The following is a 25,929-nucleotide window of genomic DNA, read 5'->3' as shown; positions in this document are numbered from 1 at the left end:
TGGGTGGATTGGTCATGGTGTCTTGCAGCTCTCAGTGTCTTCCCTAACGTCTAAAAACACACATAATATATACGCTCCCAGAGGTGAGTCTCTTATTCACATTAATTCTTATGACAAGATCTTTTAAAAAAGCCTTCTTCACATTTTTTCTTTCTTTTTATTTGCTTCAGGTCCTAATTTGAACCGAGAACATCATTCAGTAGGTACCCTGGAAACATGGCGTCTGCCATTTTTCATTTAAAAATATCTTGTTATTTAATACTTAGCAGACTGAATCCAGCCGCGTTCTTTAAGTTAGGGAAGACCTATGTTTTATTACGCAAAACACTGTCTGAAGTTCTCTCATGTTCTTATTTAGTACTGGAAGTTGTTATGTCTTTTGACTGGTTACGTTATTTTAATGACAGCCATTTTTAACCAATAGAAAAATGGTTTCTTAATTCTTGCACCTGTTACTCTAATACTCAGTGGATGTTCAGCAAGAAAACCTTTTATACATATGTTCTTACAAAATAAAAGAATATGCTCTTGGACTTTTATGATAGTGAAGCATTGGATTTTTGTCCTCGGCTCAATTTAATCTGCTCACATATGGTTTAATGTTTTTAGATTCAGAGGACTTTTGTCAAGAGGACGTATATTCAAAGTTTTAAGTCAGTTGGTGCTATTTTTAGGTTTAAGTCATAAGTTAATGTTTATGGATCATGTTTTTAATTAGGTCTTGCCAGTTTTGTAAAATTTGTGTATACTTTATGCATTGTTTATTGTAACCTTGTCAATGTATATTTTTCTTATTTTTGGCTGATGATGATGCATGGAGCATCGAAACCGGTACTATGTATAATAAAATGTTATAATTTATCTTATAACATTATATGGTATTGAATAGGTGGACCTCTCTTGTTTCCATTAGATAAAGCAAAATTTTAAAAAAAGTTTCATTTGGAAGAACACACTCTGGATCTCAGAGCTGTAGTTTCATCTTGAATTCTAGCCTTTACATTTTAAAGTTTGATTCCTTGTGTTCACCATATGCTAATTCATTAGAAAAATGTTCTGATACATTGTACTAAATTGGGGGCTGATAATCATGTAGTTTTGTTCCTGAAAGAGCAATCACCACCATGATCACATTGTTGCATACAGCTTAAATATCCTTGAAAATTTACATATACATATCGACCAAAAGCACAACCCCAGGCACAACCTTAATGAAACTGTAGAAACAATATTTTATTTGAAGAATTGACAAACATGAGCAATCAACAACAGATGGTAAAAATATTCGCAACACACGTTAAACAAGTCACTTCCTCCATTCTGGTTGCTCCTAATCCCCCTTCATACACGCTCCCCCTCACTAGTAACAGCTCAGGGCAAGCAGCAGCGCGTATTTATTTAGACAACTACCTCACTTGACAATAACAACATCTAGGGCTGGAAGAACTGGAAGACTTGGTCTTTATTTTTTACGCATTTTTGAAACCACATTTGCCGTCATAGAGATTTTAAATATTCATCTTCCAATTCTCTTCTCATTGTAGATTTGCTAAATATTGTGATGTTATTTAGAAACTTGCCAGTTTAACAACATACCATCAAGTTCCGAATTGACAACATAATCTAACACAGTTCCACAAAAATGTTGTCAATGCTCCAGAACAGTCCAATGCTTCCAGTTATATACGGCCGGCATGTACCATAACAGCATGCCAGAAATTTGGTAGAGAGACGTCTTTACATTGTGTCGTTCGATTTTGCAATGAAGAATTTACTAGCACATTCTCTAACTCACAAACCAGCAAAGCAATGTGCATTAAAAATGTGGACACTTATTTTATTGCAACATCAAAGTGTATTTTTTAATATGTATGATTTTTATGTATACCTTTGTACATGGCATTTAGATCTATTTTAATTATAGCTGAAGATAGCCAAAATTAAAGGCTAAAACATGTCGTGATGTTTCAATGAACTTTTAATATAATAAGCACGATAAATATTGAACAGGTAGACGTATCAATAAATTATTTTATTAGAATTGAATCTCTGTACATTATATTGTCAATATAGAACCAATATGAAATTTACAAGATGTAATCTATACTACTCTTCACTTACCATACACGTAAATCATGCATCAATGTACGACTGTTCACTCCTTGAGCGTGGTGCTGAGCTGTGGAATTCTCACGCATTGAAAATTAGGAATTGCACAACATTAACCTCTTTTAAAAGATCTTGCTGGGATTTCCTCTCCAAGTGCATAGCCAGGTTGTATGAATGCATGGGTGAATATGAGAATGAATGACATAGTACTTAAGTACAGGGTGTCCGGGTTAAAGGTATAATAATATAAAATTTAATAACTTGAGAAATAATGGAGATATTTATTGGCGGGTTTTTTCTACTACTAGGGTAACTCAAAATGAATTCTGTGTTCACTTATGGTGGCGGTGGTACCACATGCGCATGTGCGTAACTGCATTGTTCATGAGAAGCGCTCCAGTAACCATGTGGACTCCACAGCAGAAGGTGTTCTGTGTGCTTTTGCTCGTGGAGATAAAATCCATTACACTAGTACAACGTAGATTTCGGCATGAGTATGGACTGTTACCAATTGATGATGTTCCCACTTACGTAACAATCATGAAATGGGACAGGCACCTTTGAGAATCTGGGCCCTTGCTGTCGATGTCGGGCCGCCACGCCAAGCACGCAGTTTCAGAGGCTACTGTTGATTTAATCCGTGAGTCCTTCAAGCGGAGCCCTCGTAAGTCAATTCAACAAGCTGGTAGGCAGTTACAGTTACCTCATTCGACAGTACACGATGTCATCCACAAAAGGTTGCACCTACGGGCATACAAACTGTAGCTTCATCAGAAAATCAAACCTCAGGACAGGCCGCTACGGAAGGCATTCACGGAGACAATTCTGACAAAAATTGATGGAATCGAGGCATTCCTCGATTCGGTCTGTTTCTCGGACGAGGCTACATTCCATACATCCGGGACAGTAAACAAGCACAATTAAACTGAGGTTAAGTTATAAGGAGATTCCCACCTTCCAATACCTGTCAATTTCTTATATCAGTTTTATTGTTTAGGTGGGAATCTCCTTATAACTTAACCTTAGTTGCATTGAGCCGATACGGGACAAAATATGAGATTTATAAGCTGTAAACAAGCACAGTTGCTGCATATGGGGATCTGAACGCCCTCACGTAGTGATAGAGTTGGAATGGGACTCTCCAAAAGTGAATGTTTGGTGTGGATTGTTGAAGGACAGGGTTATTGGCTCATTCTTCTTTGCGGAGCCTACAGTTAATGGAACACATTACCTAGACGTGTTGGAGCAGCATGTTGTTCCACAACTTCCTTGTGACGTGATCTTTCAGCAAGATGATGCACCATGCCATTATGCGGAAGTTGTGAAGGATTACTTGAATCGTGAATTCCCAGATCGCTGGATTGGGAGAGGTAGTCCATCAATTGCTTGGCCCCCTAGAAGCCCCGACGTTACGTCACTTGATTTCTTTCCTGTGGGGGTTTGTCAAGAATCGGGTGTACCAGACACTAGTTCGTGATCTACCAGATCTGCGTCATCGCATTCATGCAGCTATCGCAAATGTTACGCCTACAATGGTGCAGAACACTTGGAGATAAGTGGAATACCAATTAGATGTCCTTCACGCCACTAATGGTGAGCATAACAAGGTTTGTTAGGTATGTAAACAACCATTTTGAGTTATCCTACTTGTAGAAACAAACCGCAAGTAAATATCTCCACTACTTCTCAAGTTATTAAATTTTATATTATTTTACATTATTATACCTTTACCCGGACAGATCATTAGTTTCCTGTGTAACTCTAGAGCCAATGGTGCATACTATCATATATCATAACTCTTTGTTTATGGGTTACTGTAGTCACGTCCTAGTTCGTGAACCTTGGGCAACGGCTGAGTGGCCTAGTAAGTGGTCCTGAGAGTCGGGATACCACTTGCTATGAAATGGGAGTGGGCATCTCGGACATATTCAGAGTCATTTCCCTCCTTGTGCTCAGGCGGCTAGGACTATACAATTCACTGGTGGTCTATAACCCGTAAGAGGAGAGATCCTCACTTGGACTATGTGCAAGTAGGGTAGCATCATGCTTCATGAATTTACCGAGCTCAGAACATTTTAAGCAAGCCTCGGACCTATGGGAGTAACGGAGTCCCACTCCCATTTGACAGGCGAGGGACTCCTTGGAAACAACTTGGCGAACGAAATGGAATTCGATGGGGAGCTATCAATATTAATGGGGCTTATGGAAGAAAGAAAGTAGAACTGGCTGAGTCAGCAAAGAGGATGCATTTGGATGTGCTAGGAGTAAGTGATATTCAGGTAAGGGGAGATAACGAGGAAGCGATAGGACATTATAAAGTGTACTTGACGGGTGTTAAAAAGGGAAGGGCGGAGTATGAGGTAGGACTGTTTATCAGGAATACTATTACACGCAAATGAGAGAATGATGTGGGTAGATTTGTCAGTTGGAGGAATTAGGGCTAGAATTGTGTCTGTGTATTCACCATGTGAGGGTGCAGATGAGGATGAAGTTGACAAGTTTTATGAAGCATTGAGTGACATCGTGGTCAAGGTCAACAGCAAGGATAGAATAGTGCTAATGGGCGATTTCAATGCAAGAGTTGGGAATAGAACTGAAGGATACGAAATGGTGATTGGTAAATGTGGGGAAGATATGGAAGCTAATGGGAATGGGAAGCATTTGCTGGACTTCTGTGCTAGTATGGGTTTAGCTGTTACGAATACATTCTTCAAGCATAAGGCTGTTCACCGCTACACATGGGAGGCTAGGGGTACCAGATCCGTAATAGATTATATCTTAACAGACTTCGAATTCAGGAAATCTGTTAGGAATGTACGAGTTTTCCGCAGATTTTTCGATGATACAGACCACTATCTAATCTGTAGTGAACTAAGTATCTCTAGGCCTAGGGTAGAGAAAGTGAAATCTGTCTGCAAACAAATAAGGGTAGAAAATCTCCAAACAGCAAGGGAATGCCTAGGAACAACTGTGTGTAAAGATGGGAAAAGGCGAACATCTTGGTGGAATGATGAAGTGAGAGCAGCTTGTAAACGTAAAAAGAAGGCTTATCAGAAATGGCTCCAAACAAGGACCGAGGTAGACAGGGATTTGTACGTAGATGAAAGAAACAGAGCGAAACAAATAGTTGTTGAATCCAAAAAGAAGTCATGCGTAGATTTTGGTAACAACCTGGAAAGGCTAGGTCAAGCAGCAGGGAAACCTTTCTGGACAGTAATAAAGAATCTTAGGAAGGGAGGGAAAAAGGAAATGAACAGTGTTTTGAGTAATTCAGGTGAACTCATAATAGATCCCAGGGAATCACTAGAGAGGTGGAGGGAATATTTTGAACATCTTCTCAATGTAAAAGGAAATCATCCTGGTGGTGTTGCGAACAGCCAAGCTTTATGGGGAGGAGGAAAATGATGTTGGTGAAATTATACTTGAGGAAGTGGAAAGGATGGTAAATAAACTCCATTGTCATAAAGCAGCAGGAATAGATGAAATTAGACCTAAAATGGTGAAGTATAGTTGGAAGGCAGGGATGAAATGGCTTCATAGAGTAGTAAAGTTAGCATGGAGTGTTGGTAAGGTACCTTCAGATTGGACAAAAGCAGTAATTGCACCTATCTATAAACAAGGGAACAGGAAGGATTGCAACAACTATCGAGGTATCTCATCGATTAGTATACCAGGCAAAGTATTCACTGGCATCTTGGAAGGAAGGGTGCGATCAGTCGTTGAGAGGAAGTTGGATGAAACCCAGTGTGGTTTCAGACCACAGAGAGGCTGTTACAATCAGATTTTCAGTATGCGCCAGGTAATTGAAAAATGCTACAAGAGGAATAGGCAGTTGTGTTTATGTTTCGTAGATCATTGCCATACTGGGGGACTATGGAATTAAAGGTAGATTATTAAAATCAATCAAAGGTATTTATGTTGACAATTGGGCTTCAGTGAGAATTGATGGTAGAATGAGTTCTTGGTTCAGGGTACTTACAGGGGTTAGACAAGGCTGTAATCTTCCACCTTTGCTGTTCGTAGATTACATGGATCATCTGCTGAAAGGTATAAAATGGCAAGGAGGGATTCAGTTAGGTGGAAATGTAATAAGCGGTCTGGCCTATGCTGACGACTTGGTCTTAATGGCAGATTGTGCCGAAAGCCTGCAGTCTAATATCTTGGAACTTGAAAATAGGTGCAATGAGTATGGTATGAAAATTAGCCTCTCGAAGATAAATTGATGTCAGTAGGTAAGAAATTCAATAGAATTGAATGCCAGATTGGTGATACAAAGCTAGAACAGGTCGATAATTTCAAGTATTTAGGATGTGTGTTCTCCCAGGATGGTAATATAGTAAGTGAGATTGAATCAAGGTGTCGTAAAGCTAATGCAGTGAGCTCGCAGTTGCGATCAACAGTATTCTGTAAGAAGGAAGTCAGCTCCCAGACGAAACTATCTTTACATCGGTCTGTTTTCAGACCAACTTTGCTTTACGGGAGTGAAAGCTGGGTGGACTCAGGATATCTTATTCATAAGTTAGAAGTAACAGACATGAAAGTAGCGAGAATGATTGCTGGTACAAACAGGTGGGAACAATGGCAGGATGGTACTCAGAATGAGGAGATAAAGGCTAATTTAGGAATGAACTTGATGGATGAAGCTGTATGCATAAACCGGCTTCGGTGGTGGGGTCATTTGAGGCAAATGGAGGAGGAGGTTACCTAGGAGAATAATGGACTCTACTATAGAGGGTAAGAGAAGTAGAGGTAGACTAAGACGACGATGGTTAGACTCGGTTTCTAACGATTTGAAGATAAGAGGTATAGAACTAAATGAGGCCACAACACTAGTTACAAATCGAGGATTGTGGTGATGTTTAGTAAATTCACAGAGGCTTGCAGATTGAACGCTGAAAGGCATAACAGTCTATAATGATAATGTATGTATGTATGTATGCATTATCATTATCCACAGTCATTTAGTTACGGTAAAGAATTTAGTAAATATGTTATCATATTCCCTTTTTCTCACTGTAGATATTATATTGAAAGCTTCTCTGCCCCCATCATCATTATATTCATTATCTTATTAATTTGTAAGAATATATACAATCTAACCTATAACAAAGAATGTGGTTAAGACCGAGACAGGACCAAGAGCCTTAACTTCGCCACTTGTAAAGGCATAAGTAAATAAATAAATATATATAGATAATATGAAGAGAAAAGAGCACCAAATAAATATTGGCTCGTTTTCTAAATCCTGCAGTTGCTTAAGTGCGGCCAGTATCCAGTATTTGGGAGATAGTGGGTTCGAATCCCACTGTCGGCAGCCCTCAAGATGGTTTTCCATGGTTTCCCATTTTCGCACCAGGCACCTTAATTAAGGCCACAGCCGCTTCCTTCCCAGTCCTAGCCCTTTCCTCTCCCATCATCGCTGTAAGACCTATCTGTGTCGGTGTGACGTGAAGCCAATAGCAAAAAAGAAAAAAAAATTCTACATCACTCCCCAGTATTCCAATGGCTTGTAACTGTTTATGAATACCAAATAAAATATCTGAATAAAAATATATATAAATAAATAACATTACTCAAAAACTTCATAAAATACTTGAAATAAATTAAATTAATAAACTTAATAACAATAATTAATCGAAATGTCCGTAGTATGGGCGCCAGAGTTCACCAGAATGGATCCCTCGAATTTAGATAGATCGTGATAATTCTTTATATCCCAGGGCGTGTACATAATGCTGGTTACTAGTACATCTGCTTCAGGCCTTACTTAACCTTCTGAAAACGACTAAATAAGTAGGAACTGCACCTAGGTTCATCAATAACTCCACTGATTCTAAAATATCTAACTATATTCTCAATAAAATCCGTACATGAGCACCTCATCAACACACCAAAATACACTTATAATACACAAACAAAAGATTGCTGGAAGACTCCGTATTTACAACAACAACAACAACAATGAAAACAGTGGGAAAAGGAAAGCGAGAACTAAGCTACCATTTGTAGTTAGTTCGTTGAACAATGTACATATATGTCTATGAGAACCCTTCACTGTCTCTGTATCAACACGACTTGCCGATTCTCATAATCAGCACGTATAATATCACACCGATACTGTACCTCGTAATACTATGTTCACTGATTTTAACACTTGTTGTAAAGATATATACATCTGAGCAACACACGCTTGTCGATCCTGAACATAAATTATGGAAAGTCTGAGAGAGCTTTCACCAACATATAATGCCAAACCACCACAAGTGCTACAATACTAAGTTATATGTCAGTCACTTCTCACAAACATAAGAATACTACGTTCCAAAAACGTTTGAAGTCCAGTCCAGTATAGTGCAGCAGTGTCACTCCAGTACCGTATATCCAGTTTCACTTCCGTATGTGTTCGCACTCCTTCATCCCCGTACAGTGTCTTAGCACTACTAAATTCTGGTACAATGTGTCATTTCCCGCCGTATGATCAATCTTTATAGACATCAGCATTCCCCTTCCTCTCACATGATACGTCTGGATTGATCCTCACCAGCCAATCATGGTAGATCCTCATGTCAAGACCACGCCGTGAACTCCTTCCAGTGTCCCAAGGCAATAACACACTCTGGGGTGTTTCACATGAGTCATGGAACTTTCCTAGTACAACAACAAGCTCATCTCATCAGACTGAGATATATACATGACTCATAGAACTTCTCGACAACAACAACAAGTACATCTCATCAAACACTGGAGTAGACACATGACTCATCCAAATTACCAGAGTTATTAAAGCAACGTTTTCCCACTCGTTGCTCAAAACAAATTACTCATACTACATATATGGAGATCTCCCAGCTTACAAATATAAATGACAAAATATACAAACATAATAATAATAATAATAATAATAATAATAATATACTGGCAATAACATCTCTCACTTCTACATATAGTGCGGGGGTGTGATATATGTACTGTCACCGGCTCATTTATATATTATCTACATATACCTTAAAAATTATCATACATTTGTTGCATATTGTTTTAGGTTGAGAGATGGCAAAACTTTCAAGAGTAAAAGCATGTCATATGAAAATCGCCTAGCCAAATATACCATTAGTGAAACAACAGAGACTACTTCTGGAACTTACTCCTGTCAAGCAAGAAATGATGCTGGGTTTGCAGAAACATCATGTCAAGTAACTATACAAGGTAAGTCATTAGGGCAATTACCAAGTAAACTATAATGTAAAAGTAGCCTCTAATATATAGCTATCAATCTATTGTAATGTGAATGGAACTCTGCAATTTGAAATTTGTGGAGACAAATGAGTGCACAGTTGCCATCACACCATTCCCGTACCTGTAGAAAAGCCATTGAATTTGATGAATGGGTATTCAGATTGAAAAACAGGCTAAGAGAGAGAGAGAGAGAGAGAGAGGGGTGTACATTACTGTTAGTCTTGAAAATACTCTCTCTCAGCCTGTAGACAAACATAGCGTGATGATATTTTGGTTCACCCTCTGCAATTCAATCTCATGAATCTTCAAAATTTTGGTGCAAATATAATTTTTTCAGTCCTTCTATACACTCTCTTTCAAACTACCCCACAAATAAAGGTTACAAGCTATTAAATTGGGAGAACAAGTTGGCCATAAACCTGCACTGATTATTCTGTCCCCAAAAAACATCAAGCACTGCATTCATTGTATTGCAATTGGTATGTGCTGTAGCCCCACTCTTGCTGCAAATATCAGAGTGACCTTTATTGTTCAGTCAGTTGAGGAAGAAACTTGTTTAGTAATAATTATATGTATCAGTCAGAATTAATGTTGTCGTTAAATAAATTGGCTCTACAATTCTTTTAGCACTAATAGTGCACCAAACTCATATTTTAAGTTCATGAAGTGGAGTTTCATGAATTATTCTTGGATTTTCATGTGATCAATATAGGTTAGTTTGTAAATTTACATATCCATATGAATAAAACCATGCCTCATCAGAAAACAATTCAAAAACAGAACTAATTCAGGATTTAATTGAATTCATTACTGTTAACAGCTTGAAGAAACCAATTGCAGTAATGTTCTCTAGTGGCTGGATCTGTTGGGCTTAAACTTTGCACAGCTTAAATTTCAGTTTTTGTGCTTCCTTCTGTGCAGAAGAATATGAAACCTCACTTTGCCAAGCCAGTTCCCTTGAATATTTTTGGGGTGATTGCTCAAGTCTTTCACAAGTATCCTGAATTCTTTCTTCATCAGTTAAGACAGTTGGTTGTTTATCTTTTTCACTCCAGTGGACTGCTGTGGCATTTGGGAGAACCCCTTCCCTTGAGAGGTAGCCAGTGGTCTCCTCCAGCAGTCACATGGGAGTGACTGAGCTTATGATTGTTACTAATGCCCGATTTTGGACTTCTAATTTGAATACCAACATAATTGGTCCGTTATTGTACAATAAAAATTTTTCCAGCTAACTCATTCCTGTTGCCAGTCTTTCGCACCAGTGTGCCAATCTGGGCTCATTAGTTGGTAACTAGCATACCTACCAAGAGGCATGGCTAGTGCATACCGTGGAGGCCACTGCGTAGGCTACTTAGAACTAGCAGCAGTGCCAAATGCACTATGAGAGACTTGTCTCTTTTTCAAAAATTGATGCCTGCCTGGCCATCAGATGTTACAGAAAACCATTCCCATTGGAAACATGAAATATTTGTCCCGAATGAGTGAATTTAATAATACCAATATAATTGGTCCATTATTGGACTTATGGAAATTGATTTCTAACATTCTAATTTGAAGAAAAATACATTTATATATTCATATAAAATAAGGTGATTTAAATCAAAATTTGATCATCATCTTGCACAGCTTCCAGTGACTGGCCATGTCTGTTTAGGACATAAGCCTCACAATCATCTTTTGTCTTCCCACCATCTCTCTGTCATCACTTTGTTCCAGTCTTCCACTATTTTTTTCACCCAGTCTTCCACTTATTTCAACCATCTGTCTCTTGGTCTTCCTCTTGGTTTCCTGCCTTCCGCACCCACCTCATGTATCTTCCTGGATATACTCTTCTCCATTCTCTTCACGTGTCCATACCATCTAAACTTTGATTCCTCTATCCTAACATGCAGTGGTTCTACTTTCAGTAGTTCTCTAACCTCCTCATTTTATATCTTATCCAATTTTTGTTACTCCTATTCTACTCCAAAATGTCAACTCAATAGCCTGACCTGGATCCTATATTGTCCCTTACTACAATGAAAAGTAATGGTGAAAGTACACTTCCCTTTTTTCAAACCATTCTTCAGTTCCAGCCAATCTGTTTCTCCCCTCCTACTTCCACAAACCTCTCATTTCCTTGACACATCTCCTTTACCATCCATATAATTTGTTTCTCAACTCCTTTGTTTTCCAGGGCCTTCCATATCTTGCATCTGCATACAATATTGTATGCCTTTTCAACATCCAACTAGGCCATCAGTAGATCTTTTCCATATTCATAATACTGTTCTTGTATCTTTCATCTGTCTTATGGCAAGGATGAGATCTACTATGGACCTTCCTAGTCTGAAGACATATTATTCTTCTCTCCACCCTCCTCCAACTTTGGCCTGAATCTATCTCTCCAGAATCTTCAGAAATCTTTGCACTGACACATTAGTGTCTCCCCAATAGGTTTTACACCCCCTCTCTTCCTTGAAGATTCATATTATTATTCCCTTCTTCCAGTCTAGTCTTCTAGTGTCTTCTTCTCCTTCCATACAACTGTGATCACTCATTATAGCCGTTGTTTACGCACAACTCCGTCTTCTTTTGCCATCTCCACACTCACCTCATGCCTTCCCTCATTCTGCCATCCCCAATGCTACTTCCACTTCCTCCCATGTTAAATCCTTTTCCATTTCTAGTTCATCTTCATCCTCCTCCTCCAAGATCCTATGTATTAATATTTAGCATTTCTTCAAAAGTACTCCTTCCATATCATTTTAGTTCCTCCTTTTTCTTCAACTTCTTGCCATCTTTATTTAACATTTTGCCATACTCCATCATATCTTTCCTTCTCTTACTTTTAACCATTCCATATAATACTTTCTTACTACCTTCAGTATTTTCTTCCATCATTTTTGTCCACTCTTCCATCCACCTTCTTCTCTCCTCTGCCACTGCCTATTTTGGTGGTTTCTTTCTTAACTAATGCTTCCAGTGTCCTATTTTGCAACCATGTTCTGAAAGAACTATTCTTATTGTGGACTTTATTTTCCATTCTGTCATTCCACCATGAGATTTCCTTACATCTTTTCTCCGTACTATTCCTTCTACATAATACTTCTGCTACCTCTCTTTGTGTGTTTCTGAATATATTCCATTTCTCTTCTCCCATTTTTTGGTTCAGCCATTGGTATATTTTCAGATACTCTTTCCAGGTTTTCTCCTTTTTCAATTTCTGTAGTTTTATTCTTCTCGCTTTATTTTATGTCCCCTTATTTTCATTTCATTAGCCCCCCCTCATGTTCATTGCCAGCAGTTGATAGTCACTGTCTAAGGGCTCTGATGGTATTACTTTAATTTCTGTAATGTTCCTCTTAATTTTCCTGTCAAAGAGCATATAGTCTACCACTTTCTAAATCTGTACACTACCAGGTTATTTTATGACTCTGTTTTGCTGGAACCAAGAGTTTTCAACCAACACCAGTTTCCATTTGCAGAAATTCAAGAATCCTTCCACATTTTGAATCCCTCAGTCTTTTGTTCCAAGCACATTTTTGTATTGTTGCCTTTCTTTACGAACATGCAAATTAAAATCCTCCATCACATTCATGTTCTTTCCTCTCAGATATTTCTGCATTTCTTCTTCCAAGTCATCTTTTTCTTGAGATGTGCAACCTGCTTGTGGGACATACTTTTGCTCTATCTCTTAAGTTCTTTTGCTTTAGTGCTATTTTAAATTTTATTATCTGTCACGTATTCCCTTTACTTCCTCCTTTAAACCATCTCTCACCAGTATTCCTGCTCCATTTCTCCTTCCTCTCCCATTTGCAATCAAGTATAATATAAAATCTCTTCTCAGTTCTCTCCTACCTTCACCTTTCCATCTTATTTCTGCTTATCAGAGCAAATCCCATTTCCTTCTTTCCATCATGCCTATTATCTCCTCCATCTTAGCAATCATTGTCTTTTCAGTCTGCAATCTTAGAACACATCTTTCATTTTGTTTAATCCAGGTGTTATTTCTTCTATCATACCATGAATTAATTTTATATGTGTTTCTCTTTATATACATAGACTGCCAAAATCTGTCATTTGTAAATGATGCCTTTGTTTTAGAACCTCCAAAAATTGAGTATGATGATAATCTTACAACTCAAAAGTTAAGAGTGACCAATCAATGGAAAATTGAGGTGAAATTCTCATGCTATCCAAAGCCAGAAGGAGCATGGACTAAGAATGGCAGGAGTTTGGCTTCAACAAAGCATTGTACAATCTATGTTGATGACTACTCAGCCACCATTGCCATTTATTCATTAAATAGAGGAGATACTGGCACATATACATTCTCAGTTCGCAATGAAGCTGGTTCTGCAAGTGTTGACTTCAACCTAAGAGTAATTGGTGAGTTCATTTTAACATTATATTCATTTTATTGGACTAATCATTGATAGACTTAGTTATATAAATTAGTGTTCTAAAATCATGAAGAAATATAATTACAGTTATGGAGTAATGATATAAAAAATGGTTAATGTCAGTGAAAACTGAATATAACATAGCTGAAGTTGGTTAAACATACTATAGCAAATAGTATTTCTATCACAGAATTCTTTTACAACAATTCATCCCATCTGTTTGGTTAGCTAACTGAAAATGGAGTAGGGAGAGTTCATTCCTTATGTAGATAGATAGATAGATAGATAGATAGATAGATAGATAGATAGATAGATAGATAGATAGATAGATAGATAGATAGATAGATCATTTTTAGAGATGTTTTCATCACTCAGTCAACTAGACCTTGACACTGACCTCTCCCCTCCTATTCTTAGGGATAGTTATGCAGCAATTTTTCCCTCCTTCATAACAGGTTCTAATGCTGGTGACTATGTAACATTTGTTCTGGACAAACAAAAGGTGGGAGAGGTCTTCTCTGGAATCTCAAGTTCCCTCTGTCACTTTAATTCAAGCAATGATCTTGAATTATTCATCACTGCCTTGGAGATATACTGTACAACTGCCTATGGCAGCTGTCTTGTTTCTATACTTCAATCATAGCCAATCCTTCAAAATGGTGAAGTATCATTTCTCAGCACAATTTGCTCTGGTTTATGCCAAGAGATTGATGAAAAACACTGCATACATCAAGAAATAGCAAAAGGCGTAATACTATATGATCTGACTATATAGAGGAGTACAGTTTAAATTTAATTTGTCATAATTTTTATTAATACCTCTCTTTGAGAGGCTGCCTAGCCGAGGCAGTAAATGCATGCTTAGCTCATCGAGGAAGACGTGGGTTCAGTTCCCCGTCAGGAATTCAACAAATTTTAAAGAAATATATTTCCACTTCTGGAGTAGCACATGGCCCTGAGGTTCACTCAGCCTGCACCAAAAATAAGCACCAGGTTAATTTATGAGAGCAAAGGCAGCCAGGCATAGGGTTAACAACTCTTTCACTCTTAATGCCAAGGTTACAGAAAGTGGAAACCTTTATTTTTCACTCCTCCAAGGGCTTTCATGGTCTGTACAGAGATTGCTTTGCTTTGAATACCTCTTTGGGTGTGGAATTTATCAACTCATTAAATTAATACTTTACACCAGGCAAATGCTGGGGCTGTACCATAATTAAGGCCTTCTCACTCTTAGGCCTTTGCTGTCCCATCATCGCCATAAGACCTATCTGTGTCGGTGCGATGTAAAGCAAATTGTTTAAAAAAAAAAAATTAATACTTATGGTCTGATGGGACTTGGTCAGAACCAGGGACATGATTACATTTTTCTTCGCTGACTTCTGTCACAGGCTCACAATCAATCAAGATGTCATCAGCACCATTGCCCTTGCTGCCTTAAAGGGATCAATCAGGATTTTGAGCCATCATCTACTTGCGTTCTCATATTAACACACTCTAGTGCTACAAGTCAAAGATCTCTCTCTTGGATATTTGTATTTTGCCATCATTCATTACCGTTGTAGGCTCTTAATATACAAATTTGCTGAAGTATTCTGGATCTATGTTGTCACTTGTAATTTCTAGCAGAAAAACTAGTATTTAATACAGATATATTAGCACAGTCCACACAGGAAGATGTACTAACAAATAATAAAGAAGGATAATTTCACATTTTGTATATATGTAACAGTATTATTCAGTTTGTTTCAGGCAATACTGTTTTGATGTAATTGTTCAGATAATATAGAGTTTACTTCCTCTGATTTTGCCATTTAATTCCATACTATCTCTGAATTTTTTCTCCACTATGAAAATATTTACATGAATCTTATGGACATATACTGAATAATACCATAAGTTAACATGTTTTTTTAATATGTTTGCTAGTGACATCACACAAAATATTTTTTTCTTTCTAGTTTGCTTTTGTACAGCTATAGCAATGACTCCTTGTCAGTATAATAATTCATTTGTTCCTTTGAAGGATAACATTTTCCATTCCGGATAGTATAACTAAAAGTATTTGCAAGTGAAATGATATTGTATTTTATGTATAATATTAATAAATAACATCACTTGACATGCATATCATAGGATTTGAATAATGGAAAATGTCTTCCCAACTTTTATCTAGATGACTCTGAGCGCAGAAGTAAAACAGACATGCCAGCTGAAGAAGTGATTGGTAAATACCTGGTTGATGTAGTGTTCAATTTGTTTGATTCATGCACACCAAACCCACTCACCAATACCGGGCACACTGTGGGTTGTCAATGTCACTCCTGCATGTCTATGTCAGTAAACTTCTTCCAATCTCTGTCACAAATTTATCACATGGAATTGTTACCATAATTACCTAATACAAAAATATTATCTTCTATCTTCCCATTAAAATTTCTCATCAGCAGCATGGAGAATACTCTTAAGGATAAGAAGTACAAATAAAGTGTAACTGCCACTAGCTCAACAATCAATAATAGCCTAAATTAAATTATACTTCATATGCAAGAACTACCGTTGTATTTTAAAAATAATATGGGTATGATGGATTTTTCACCTATATTTAAGATAATCCTAGCTTCTGGAAAAAAAATTAATATACAAGACTTTTGTAATTAACACAGATAATTTTCAACAATGCACATATGTGTGGCCGAAAGTCATTATTGAAATATATTTTAAATAGAGAATAGTGCACGAGAATAGTATACCCTAATTTCAGTATAAAATGCAATTTAACCTTTTGATGAGTGTGCACGGCATATGCCGTGCAATAATGCCGGCCGCATCCAAGTACATATTTTATCGGTAAACAACCTCTGGGGAGTAAGAAATTTGTTTTCTTAAAAATTACAATAAACTTATTTATTACAACTTTGAGAGACTTCGAGTCATATGAAATGACATTCTGAATTAAGAAAACACTGTCATTTCAAAACTTTTTAAATATATCACCTTCAATAATTTCTCTATTTAGTTCATCATAATATCATCAATTGTATCCAGAAACTCCATAGTACCAGGCAAGTTAGCCATGCGGTTAGGGGCGCGTGACTGTGAGCTTGCATCCGGGAGATAGTGGGTTCAAATCCCACTGTCGGCAGCCCTCAAGATGGTTTTCTGTGGTTTCCCATTTTCACACCAGGCAAATGCTGGAGCTGTACCTTAATTAAGGCCACGGCTGCTTCCTTCCAACTTCTAGGCCTTTCCTATCCCATCGTCGCCATAAGACCTATCTGTGTCGGTGCGACGTAAAGCCACTAGCAAAAAAAAAAAAAAAAGCTCCATAGCATCACTTGTAATTTACAAAAGAAGAAACATTCACAGTTATATTTACAAAAACCAAAAATATTTATAGGTACGAAAAGCACAAACGACTATTCACATTGGTGGCAATCATAACACTGCTGTAACCTGTAGGCTAACTGCGCGCCAAACTCTTACACTGTAGGGAGTATACTAATTTCTGTCAGAGACCACCACCATACAGAACTAGGATTTGTACAGCGGCACTATTTGAATAACTGAAAAAGTTCCAAAAAATGCGCCAGATGTCATATTATGTCAGTAAGTTATTAAATACAATAGTGCCAACAATTTTATAAAATATTAATTTAGAGAAATATAGACCGTAATAATACCAGTAGTAACAACTGAAAGAAATTTATAAGTGAATTAAAGTAATAAACATTCCCAAACTATTTATCTTATGATGAGTGTTATAATTGCTGTAATTTAAGCATAATTTTGTGAGGTGAATTTTATCAGGAAACAAGCAATCAAATATGGAATGCATAATTAACTCTGCTGCAGACAGGTAGGCTACTGAAAGCAAACCATCAAGAGAAGAAAAATATTAACACTCACCACTGCAGACAAAAATGCACACCTTCGAAAGAAGCATTTTATATAACCATAACCAATTCATATTATGCATCTTAAACAAACCATTCATTCCTAGGCTTCTTAAATTGTCTTATTTTTCCTCAATGATCAGTAAATACAGAACAAATCGTCCGGCTCCTTGGCTAAATGGTTAGCGTGCTGGCCTTTGATCAGAGTGGTCCCGGGTTCGATTCCTGGCAGGGTGGGGAATTTTAACCATCATCGGTTAGTTTTGATGGCACGGGGGCTTGGTGTATGTGTTGTCTTCATCATTTCATCCTCATCACGATGCGCAGGTCGCCGACGGGCGTCAAATCAAAAGACCTGCACCTGGCGAGCCGAACTTGTCCCCGAACACTCCCGGCACTAAAAGCCATATGTCATATCATTTCACTTACAGAACAAATCAAAATGTATACATTATATATCGTATAAAACTGCTAACTGCTTGCTTTAATGAAATAATAATAATAATAATAATAATAATAATAATAATAATAATAATAATAATAATAATAATAATAATAATAATAATAATAATAATTTATTTTTCTTCCAATTACTAGGGTTTCAGAAATGTACTCTGAAGAGAGATTTCTTAGTATACCAATAAATGTATTGATATAGATATCTTACATTTTTAAAATCTTGAAAGTGAGTTAAGTGCACCTAGATAGGGAGTACCTCACCAATTATGCTATGTAGGCAGTGAAATTTAATCTTAAATCTGTAATATAAAATCAGCCATAATAGACAAGATAAGTAGAGAAGAAGTGATAAAAGGAAGACAAGATGTAGTTGTAATTAATGTATAATTGGGATATGTTAGATCTGACTGATTAATAATCTTTTTAAGAAAGATAAATTTGGTCACAGAAATCGTACTGTACATAAGTATACAAGAAATCAGTTTTTGAAGGTGTTTTTTTGGATCATTGCATTATATGGATATAGAACTAAAATTAGTGCAGAAAGGAAGAAAATAGTGATGGGGATGAGAATTAGGTTGATAGGACAAACACTGACTTACCCGGAATCTGCTATTGAAGAAAGGTATAATTATGGAGTGAAAGACAAGGAATGAATATTATAAACAATTTAAAGTAAATAGAGTATATGGCAGAGCAGCAATGTAAGCTTTTTGAAGAGTTACTCAGAATAGCCTCTCCTGTGAACCATGTGACCTTGCCGCAGTGGGGAGGCTTGCACATCCCAATGGAGCAGATAGCCGAACCATAGGTGCAACCATATCGGAGGGGTATCTGTAGGGAAACCAGACTAACGAATGGTTCTTGAAAGAGGGGGTAACAACCTTTCAAAGTTGCAAGAGCAGCAGTCTGAAAGATTGACTGATATGGCCTTGTAATAATATGTAACATGGCTTAGCTGTCTTGATAGTACTAAACGACTGAAAGCAACGGGAAACTACAGCTGTTACTAACACCTGAGGACCTGCAGCTCTCTCTGTATGAATGAATGATGTACTGATGATGGCTTCCTCCCAAGTAAAATAGCTGCCCCATTCGGATCTCCAGGTGAAGACTACGCAGGAGGGAGCAATTATCAGGAAGATGCATACTGACATACTGCAAGTCAGAGCGTAGAAGGCTAAGAGTTTGAATCGTTGTGGTATGTTAGAGAATCTGAAGAAGGAAATGGATAGACTAAAATTAGATGTAGTTGGTATAAGTGAAGTACGTTAGCAGGAAGAGCAGGATTTTTGTCAGGCAACTACAGAATTATCAGCATAAAATCAAACATGGGAAATGCAGGTTTAGGTTTAATAATGAATTAAAAAATAGGACAGCGGGTAAGTTACTATGACCAGCGTAATGAATGAATTATTGTTGTCAAGATAGACACCAAACCAATGCCCATCACAATAGTGCAGGTCTATATGACTACTAGTTCAGCCAGATGATGAAAAAATCAAAAGAATATATGAATAGGTAGAAGATTTAATACAATATGTAAAAGCAGATGGGAATCTAATTGTGATGGGAAACTGGAATGCAGTGGTAAGCTAAGGAAGGGAAAGTAATGTCATAAGAGAATTTGGACTGGAACAAATGAATGAAAGAGGAAGTCAGCTGGTTGAATTCTGCACGAATCATAATTTAGTCCTTGCTAATGCTTGGTTCAAACACCACAAATGACGACTGTACACGTGAACAAGACCTGGAGACACAGGGAAGTATCGAATAGACTTCATTATGATTATGCAAAGATTCACAAACCAGGTGCTGGATTGCAAGGCATTCCCAGGAGCAGACATGGACACTGGCTACAATGTTTGGTCATGAAATGTCATCTGAAGTTGAAGAAATTGAAGAAAGGAAAGAATGCAAGAAGATGGGACGTAGACTTAATTATGATTAGGCAGAGATTCAGAAACCACATGTTGGATTGCAAGACGTTCCCAGGAGCAGACATGGACACTGACCACAATGCGGTGGTCTTGAAATGTCATATGAAGTTGAAGAAAGGAAAGAATGCAAGAAGATGGGACCTAGATAAGTTAAAAGAAAAGAGTGTGATGGATTGCTTCAAGGAACATGTTACACAAGGACTAAATGAAAAGCTGGATGGAAACACAATAGATGAAGAGTTTTGAAGAATGAGAGCTGCTGAAGAAAAGTTAGGGAAAAAATGTAAGATCAAGAAAGAATCAGTAGAAAGTTGGGAGATATTAGAACTGATTAGTGAATGGTGAAAATACAAGAATGCAAAGAATTTGGAGAGAAGAAAAGAATACAGATGATTTAGAATGAAGTACATAGAATGTGCAGGTCATCTAGGAAAGAATGGCTGAAAGAAAAGTGCAAGGATGTTGAAGGTTGTGTGGTTGTAGGAAAGGTAGATGCTGCATACAGGAAAATCAAGAAAACCCTTGAATAAAAGGAAAACTAGGTGTATGAATATTAAGAGCCAAGATGGAAAACCACTTCTAGGAAAAGAAAACAAGGCAGAAAGATGGCGATGAAATGGGAGACCCAATTTTGAGATCAGAATTGGACAGAGCTTTGAGAGACCTAAATAGGAACAAGGGACCTGGAATTGATGATATTCACTCTGAATTACTAACTGCATAAACTGTGTAAAACGTGTGATACAGGAGAAGTGCCATCCAAATTTTGGCAGAATGTTGTTATACCTATTTCCAAGAAATCCGGTGCTTACAAGTGTGAAAATTACCTCACCAAAAAGTTTAGTATATCACGCTTGCAAAATTTCATTTTGGCTTCAGAAAAAATGTGGGAACACGTGAAGCCATCCTGACTTTACGTCTGATCGTAGAAAATCAAATTAGGAAAGACCAGCCTATGTACATGGCATTTGTAGATCTAGAAAAGGCATTCTATATTGTTGATTGGACCAAGCTATTTGAGATTCTGAAGGTGATCAGGATTATGTACCGAGATAGGAGAATTATCTACAATCTGTGCAAAAATCATTCTGCAGTGATAGGAATCGAAGGCTATGAAAACGAAGCAGCAATCCAGAAAGAGTGGGGCAAGGCTGCAGTTTGTCCCATCTCCTTTTTAGTGTTTACATAGAGCAGGCAATGTGCCACAAAGTGTCATTTCCAGGCATTGGAGACGATTTCAAGACACAGGAGATGTTAGTCGTAGGCCAGTACCAGATCGACCAAGGGTAACCACCCCACAGCAGGACCGATATCTGGCCTTAACCGCCCGACGAAATCGGAGTGCACCTGCAAGACAATTGTCGGCGGAGCTTGCAGCTGTCTCAGGGGTTGCCTTTTCCCGGCAAACTGTGTACCGGAGGCTCAGAACAGCAGGGCTGCTTGCCCGACATCCAGCGGTGTGCGTCCTGCTCACTCCAGCACAGAGACGGGCCCGTTTACTGTGGAGCCCTCAACATCGAAACTGGACCATGAATGAATGGAGGTATGTGCTCTTCACAGATGAATCCCATTTCAGTTTGGAGAACGATTCCCATTGCACATTAATCTGGAGAGAACTGGGTAGCCGATACAACAACAGGAACATTGTGAAAAGGGACCAGTATGGTGGTGGTGGCGTTGTGGTGTGGGGCGGCATTATGTTGAATGGCCGTACGGACCTGCATATCTTCATGGGTGGTCCGAGGAACACTGTTAACGCTCGGAGATACAGGGATGAGATACTGAGACCACATGGTCGACTCATCAGAGGTGCGGTTGGCAAGGGCGCCCATGCCCAGGGGCAAGGGAGGGGGGAGTGCCCCCCCTCCCTAGCTCTCTGGGAAAAGAAAAATCTAATGTAGTCAGGTGTTTTTTCTTTGAAGACCGAGCTTGATAGCTGCAGTCGCTTAAGTGCGGCCAGTATCCAGTAATCGGGAGATAGTGGGTTCAAACCCCACTGTCGGCAGCCCTGAAGATGGTTTTCCGTGGTTTCCCATTTTCACACCAGGCAAATGCTGGGGCTGTACCTTAATTAAGGCCACGGCCGCTTCCCTCCCATTTCTAGGCCTTTCCTATCCCATCGTCACCATAAGACAATGGTGCAACGTAAAGCCAATAGCAAAAAAAAAAAAAAAAAAAAAAAATTCTTTATCAAGAAAAGGATTTAAAAGTTGGTATTACATAGAAGTGGTAATACCATCCCCCACCAACAGGCAGAGGATACCTTTGGTGTTATTCTATCGCAGAATACAAGTCACCATTCATCTTCCAAAATATTAAAAATACTACATACCCCAGGTCTAGCCCCTTTCCTACAAACTGTCATATGGGCGCCCATGGCGGTTGGTCCAGACTTCTTCTTAATGGACGATAATCCCCGACCGCACCGCACTGCTCTGGTGGATGAATTTCTGGCTGGGGAGGACATTCATCGCATGGACTGGCCAGCGAGGTCTGCTGATCTGAATCCTATAGAACATGCCTGGGATGCATTGGGGAGGCAAATTTCATCCCGTTAGTCTCCACCAAGGACCTTCCAAGACCTTCGCATTGCCCTTTCGGAGGATTGGGATCGACTGCCACAAAAGCTCTTGGACCATCTGATAGAGAGCATGCCACGTCGCTGCGAAGCATGTGTGGCCATTAGGGGTAACCATACACCCTATTAACAGCATATTTTGTTGTGGAAGACATTGCCAAATTTTGTTAGATATTGTCAAAGGTGTACCTTAGCTATCAGAACCTTTCTGACACTGTTCTTTTGTACAAGTTGTGTGACATATGGTGTGTGATTCAGCTTCCATTTGTTCAGCTATCCGTCTGACATTCCTATCAGGCAGTATGGCCTCGTTTAGTGATTATGCTTAACTTTTAGATACTACTATATATGGTCCTTTATAAAATGTGAGTATGGGGGCTGATGACTTAGATATTAGGTCCCTCAGGTGATCTAAACTGTTGCATAGACTTGCCAAATCAGAAAACACAACTGGTGAGAGAATACCTAGAATCTGAAGGACTCATGCTAGTAAACAAGCCAACAGAACCAACGTACATCTGTCACAATGGACACAGTATCATAGATCTTGTCTTCCTAAACCATAAAATTACCGTAAAATCTCTCCAAGTAATAGATGATTCACCAACGATCCCTATCAGAAAACATCTACCTATCAAGATAACTGTAACAGTGAAACACTTTGAACTGAAGAAACAACAGGTGAAGACTAAATACAAAAGAGTAACCAATCTAACAGCCTTCCAGGAAATCACTCCAACATTGGAAATTATTCAAAACGACATAACCAAAGGCAACATAAATGAGGCAACCCAGGAGATAGAACAGGTAATATGAATGGGAATGTTTGAGGACAGGACGAGAATAGCAAAATCATGGTTTGATCAAGAATGCTATATTCTTTGGAAAGATACTCTTATAGCTCTCCACAAAGCAAGGCGCTCACACAAAGAAAGCAAATTACATATCTACACGATGAAGAGAAGAATATATAAGGCTTTATTAAAAGAAAAAAAGAGAAAAATATGTAGATGGAGAAGGAGAAAAACTTGTCGAAGAAGCAAAAGTAAATCCGTTTATAGCTCTAAAACCAGGAAAGCCGCACTCCCCTCATGATATTGCCATAGAAGACTGGGAAGAATATTTTAGGAAAGTGCTGAACATGGACAACTTATCTGTAACTACAGTAGATAATATCGTACATGGAAAACAAAAACTCTTTCAGGACTTCACCGAAGAGGAAGTAAAAAATTCCATAAAGGACATGAAGGTTAAGAAAGCTGCAGGAATTGATGGCATTTTCAACGAACATATACAAACTACAGAAAATAGACTACTAACAACATGGACATGCACACTTACCTCGGTAGAAGTGAGTCCTTCTTCGCACATCGGGGCCAAAAATAAGGAATACAATTATATCCATTACTACAAAGATCTTTGCCACTACAGCCCCGAGTTGACTTTAAATTCTGAAGCATTCAATATATTATACTATCTAAGGAATGCAAATCAAAGATTTAACAAATATTTCATCAAGAGATACAAATCAAGTGTGCTATTTACAACAATTGATCATTTAAGATTTTATAAAGCATAACTGGTATTTTCCAAGAATATCATCAAGAGTATAATGGACAGTTTAACTGTTTTATCTATCACATGACTTACAATTTTAACAAAATTTTCTAAGATCTCATTTTAAATGTCGTAACCATACATCAATATTTTAATGTGTCTTTCCAATTTTAATAATATCTATTTTGTATTTCTGATATATTACTGTTAATTTATTATAGCTAATTTATTATAGCTGATGATGTCCCTTAGGGGACGAAACATGTACTAAATATAATAAATTATATATTGAATTGAATGGGCAGATCACTTAGTTATAGTATTTAAGTTTATCTTGAATATTTACTAATTGATTATAGTCAATACGGGATTAGTATTACTTGAAATGAAGCTGTTAAAGCTTATCACTTGTAATGGACATTGCTCTTCAATAAGTGCATGGAAATGAACAAAATCCCTGACACCTGGCGACACTCAATGGTGAAGATCTTATATAAAGGAAAGGGAAACACGAGTTGCCTAGATTCGTACCGTGGAATTGCCTTAGAAAGCAATATCTTTAAACTCTTTACCAGGTTACTAACAATGAGACTGATAGAAAAGGTAGACCACGCCTTACCAGAAGAGCAATTCGGCTTTCGACAAGGGAGATCTACAATGAATGCGATAAAGAATCTGATTGACGACATAACGGATGCCCTCAGACATCCAAAAGGGAAATTTTACGCGATCCTCGTAGACCTAGTGGACAGGGAAAAGCTACTGAAGAAACTGGGAAACATAATAGGATATAGGAATCCTTTAACGAACATCATTAGGACCATTCTTGCTTATAATTACATCTCTGTAAACGATAACATCTCTATCTCGAACCCCATAACGCAGATGAACGGAGTACTACAGGGTGATCCAATGAGCCCCATACTCTTCAATATAGCGACCCACTATAAAGGCCAAAGGCGACGAGGTACATATGTACATGTATGCAGATGACATGGTACTCGTATCAAAAAAACACGAAAACTACAGTCTGCTTTCAACAAGCTGAACATTTGGGCAGAGGACAATAAATTCAGAATTAATCGACAAAAGACGGGACAGATGATCTTCTGCAAGGGAGGCAGAACAGCATTAAAAGAGAAAATTCACTATGAAAATGGAGGAGAAACTATGCCAATCGTAAACAACTTTAAATATTTGGGCATTACATTACAGACGTCAGGAACTTCTTATACCAGACACATCAAGGATAGAGTGGCTGCGGCCGTAATAGCAATGAATGACATCTTGATCTTATGCAGACTTTCAGTTGAAGTCGCTATGAAATTGTTCCATACAAAAATATCTCCGATAATGACGTACGGATTAGAATTGATATGGGAACATCTCACTAGAAGAAATAATCAAGACATTGAAAGTGTAAAAGCAATCTACATGAAAAAGGTATTATGTTTGTCCAGATTCACTCCCTCAAGACTATGTTACGAGCTGACAAGAGAACTCTTCTATACAGAAGAACTACGTCACAAACTAATATTGCCGTCTACAGATGCATTCAACCAGTTACAAATATGGCGACAAACTAAGAAGGGAGATATATGGGAAACCTTTTACACCACAGAAGCTATGACCAGTACGGATTGGATGAAGGCAAACTATGAACTCAGGCACATAGTGACTAAATTAGCCACACACAGTTTTCATCATCATGTGTGTGCTAACAAAACATTTCACACCCTGAGAAAGGAATGTATATGTGTACTGTGCGAGAA

The 25,929-nt window shown here is 38.0% G+C and overlaps 1 protein-coding gene across 5 annotated transcripts in view; it reads left to right on the top strand.

The window, feature by feature from the left end:
* The window catches only part of LOC136863970 (titin), a 348,159-nt gene that overhangs the window by 263,067 nt on the left and 59,163 nt on the right, over positions 1–25,929 (top strand). For 4 of the 5 annotated variants that reach the window (XM_067140439.2, XM_067140437.2, XM_067140436.2 and 1 more), the window contains 3 exons: positions 9,152–9,315; positions 13,432–13,716; positions 15,904–15,954. In XM_067140439.2, coding sequence (XP_066996540.2) covers positions 9,152–9,315; positions 13,432–13,716; positions 15,904–15,954 — 500 coding nt within the window. The remainder of the gene's footprint in view (positions 1–9,151; positions 9,316–13,431; positions 13,717–15,903; positions 15,955–25,929) is intronic. The other variant, XM_067140435.2, reaches the window with a different exon arrangement.

This window comes from Anabrus simplex, chromosome 2 (assembly GCF_040414725.1).
Source record: "Anabrus simplex isolate iqAnaSimp1 chromosome 2, ASM4041472v1, whole genome shotgun sequence".
NCBI classification, from domain to species: domain Eukaryota; kingdom Metazoa; phylum Arthropoda; class Insecta; order Orthoptera; family Tettigoniidae; genus Anabrus; species Anabrus simplex.
This window is presented reverse-complemented; position numbering and strand designations above follow the sequence as displayed.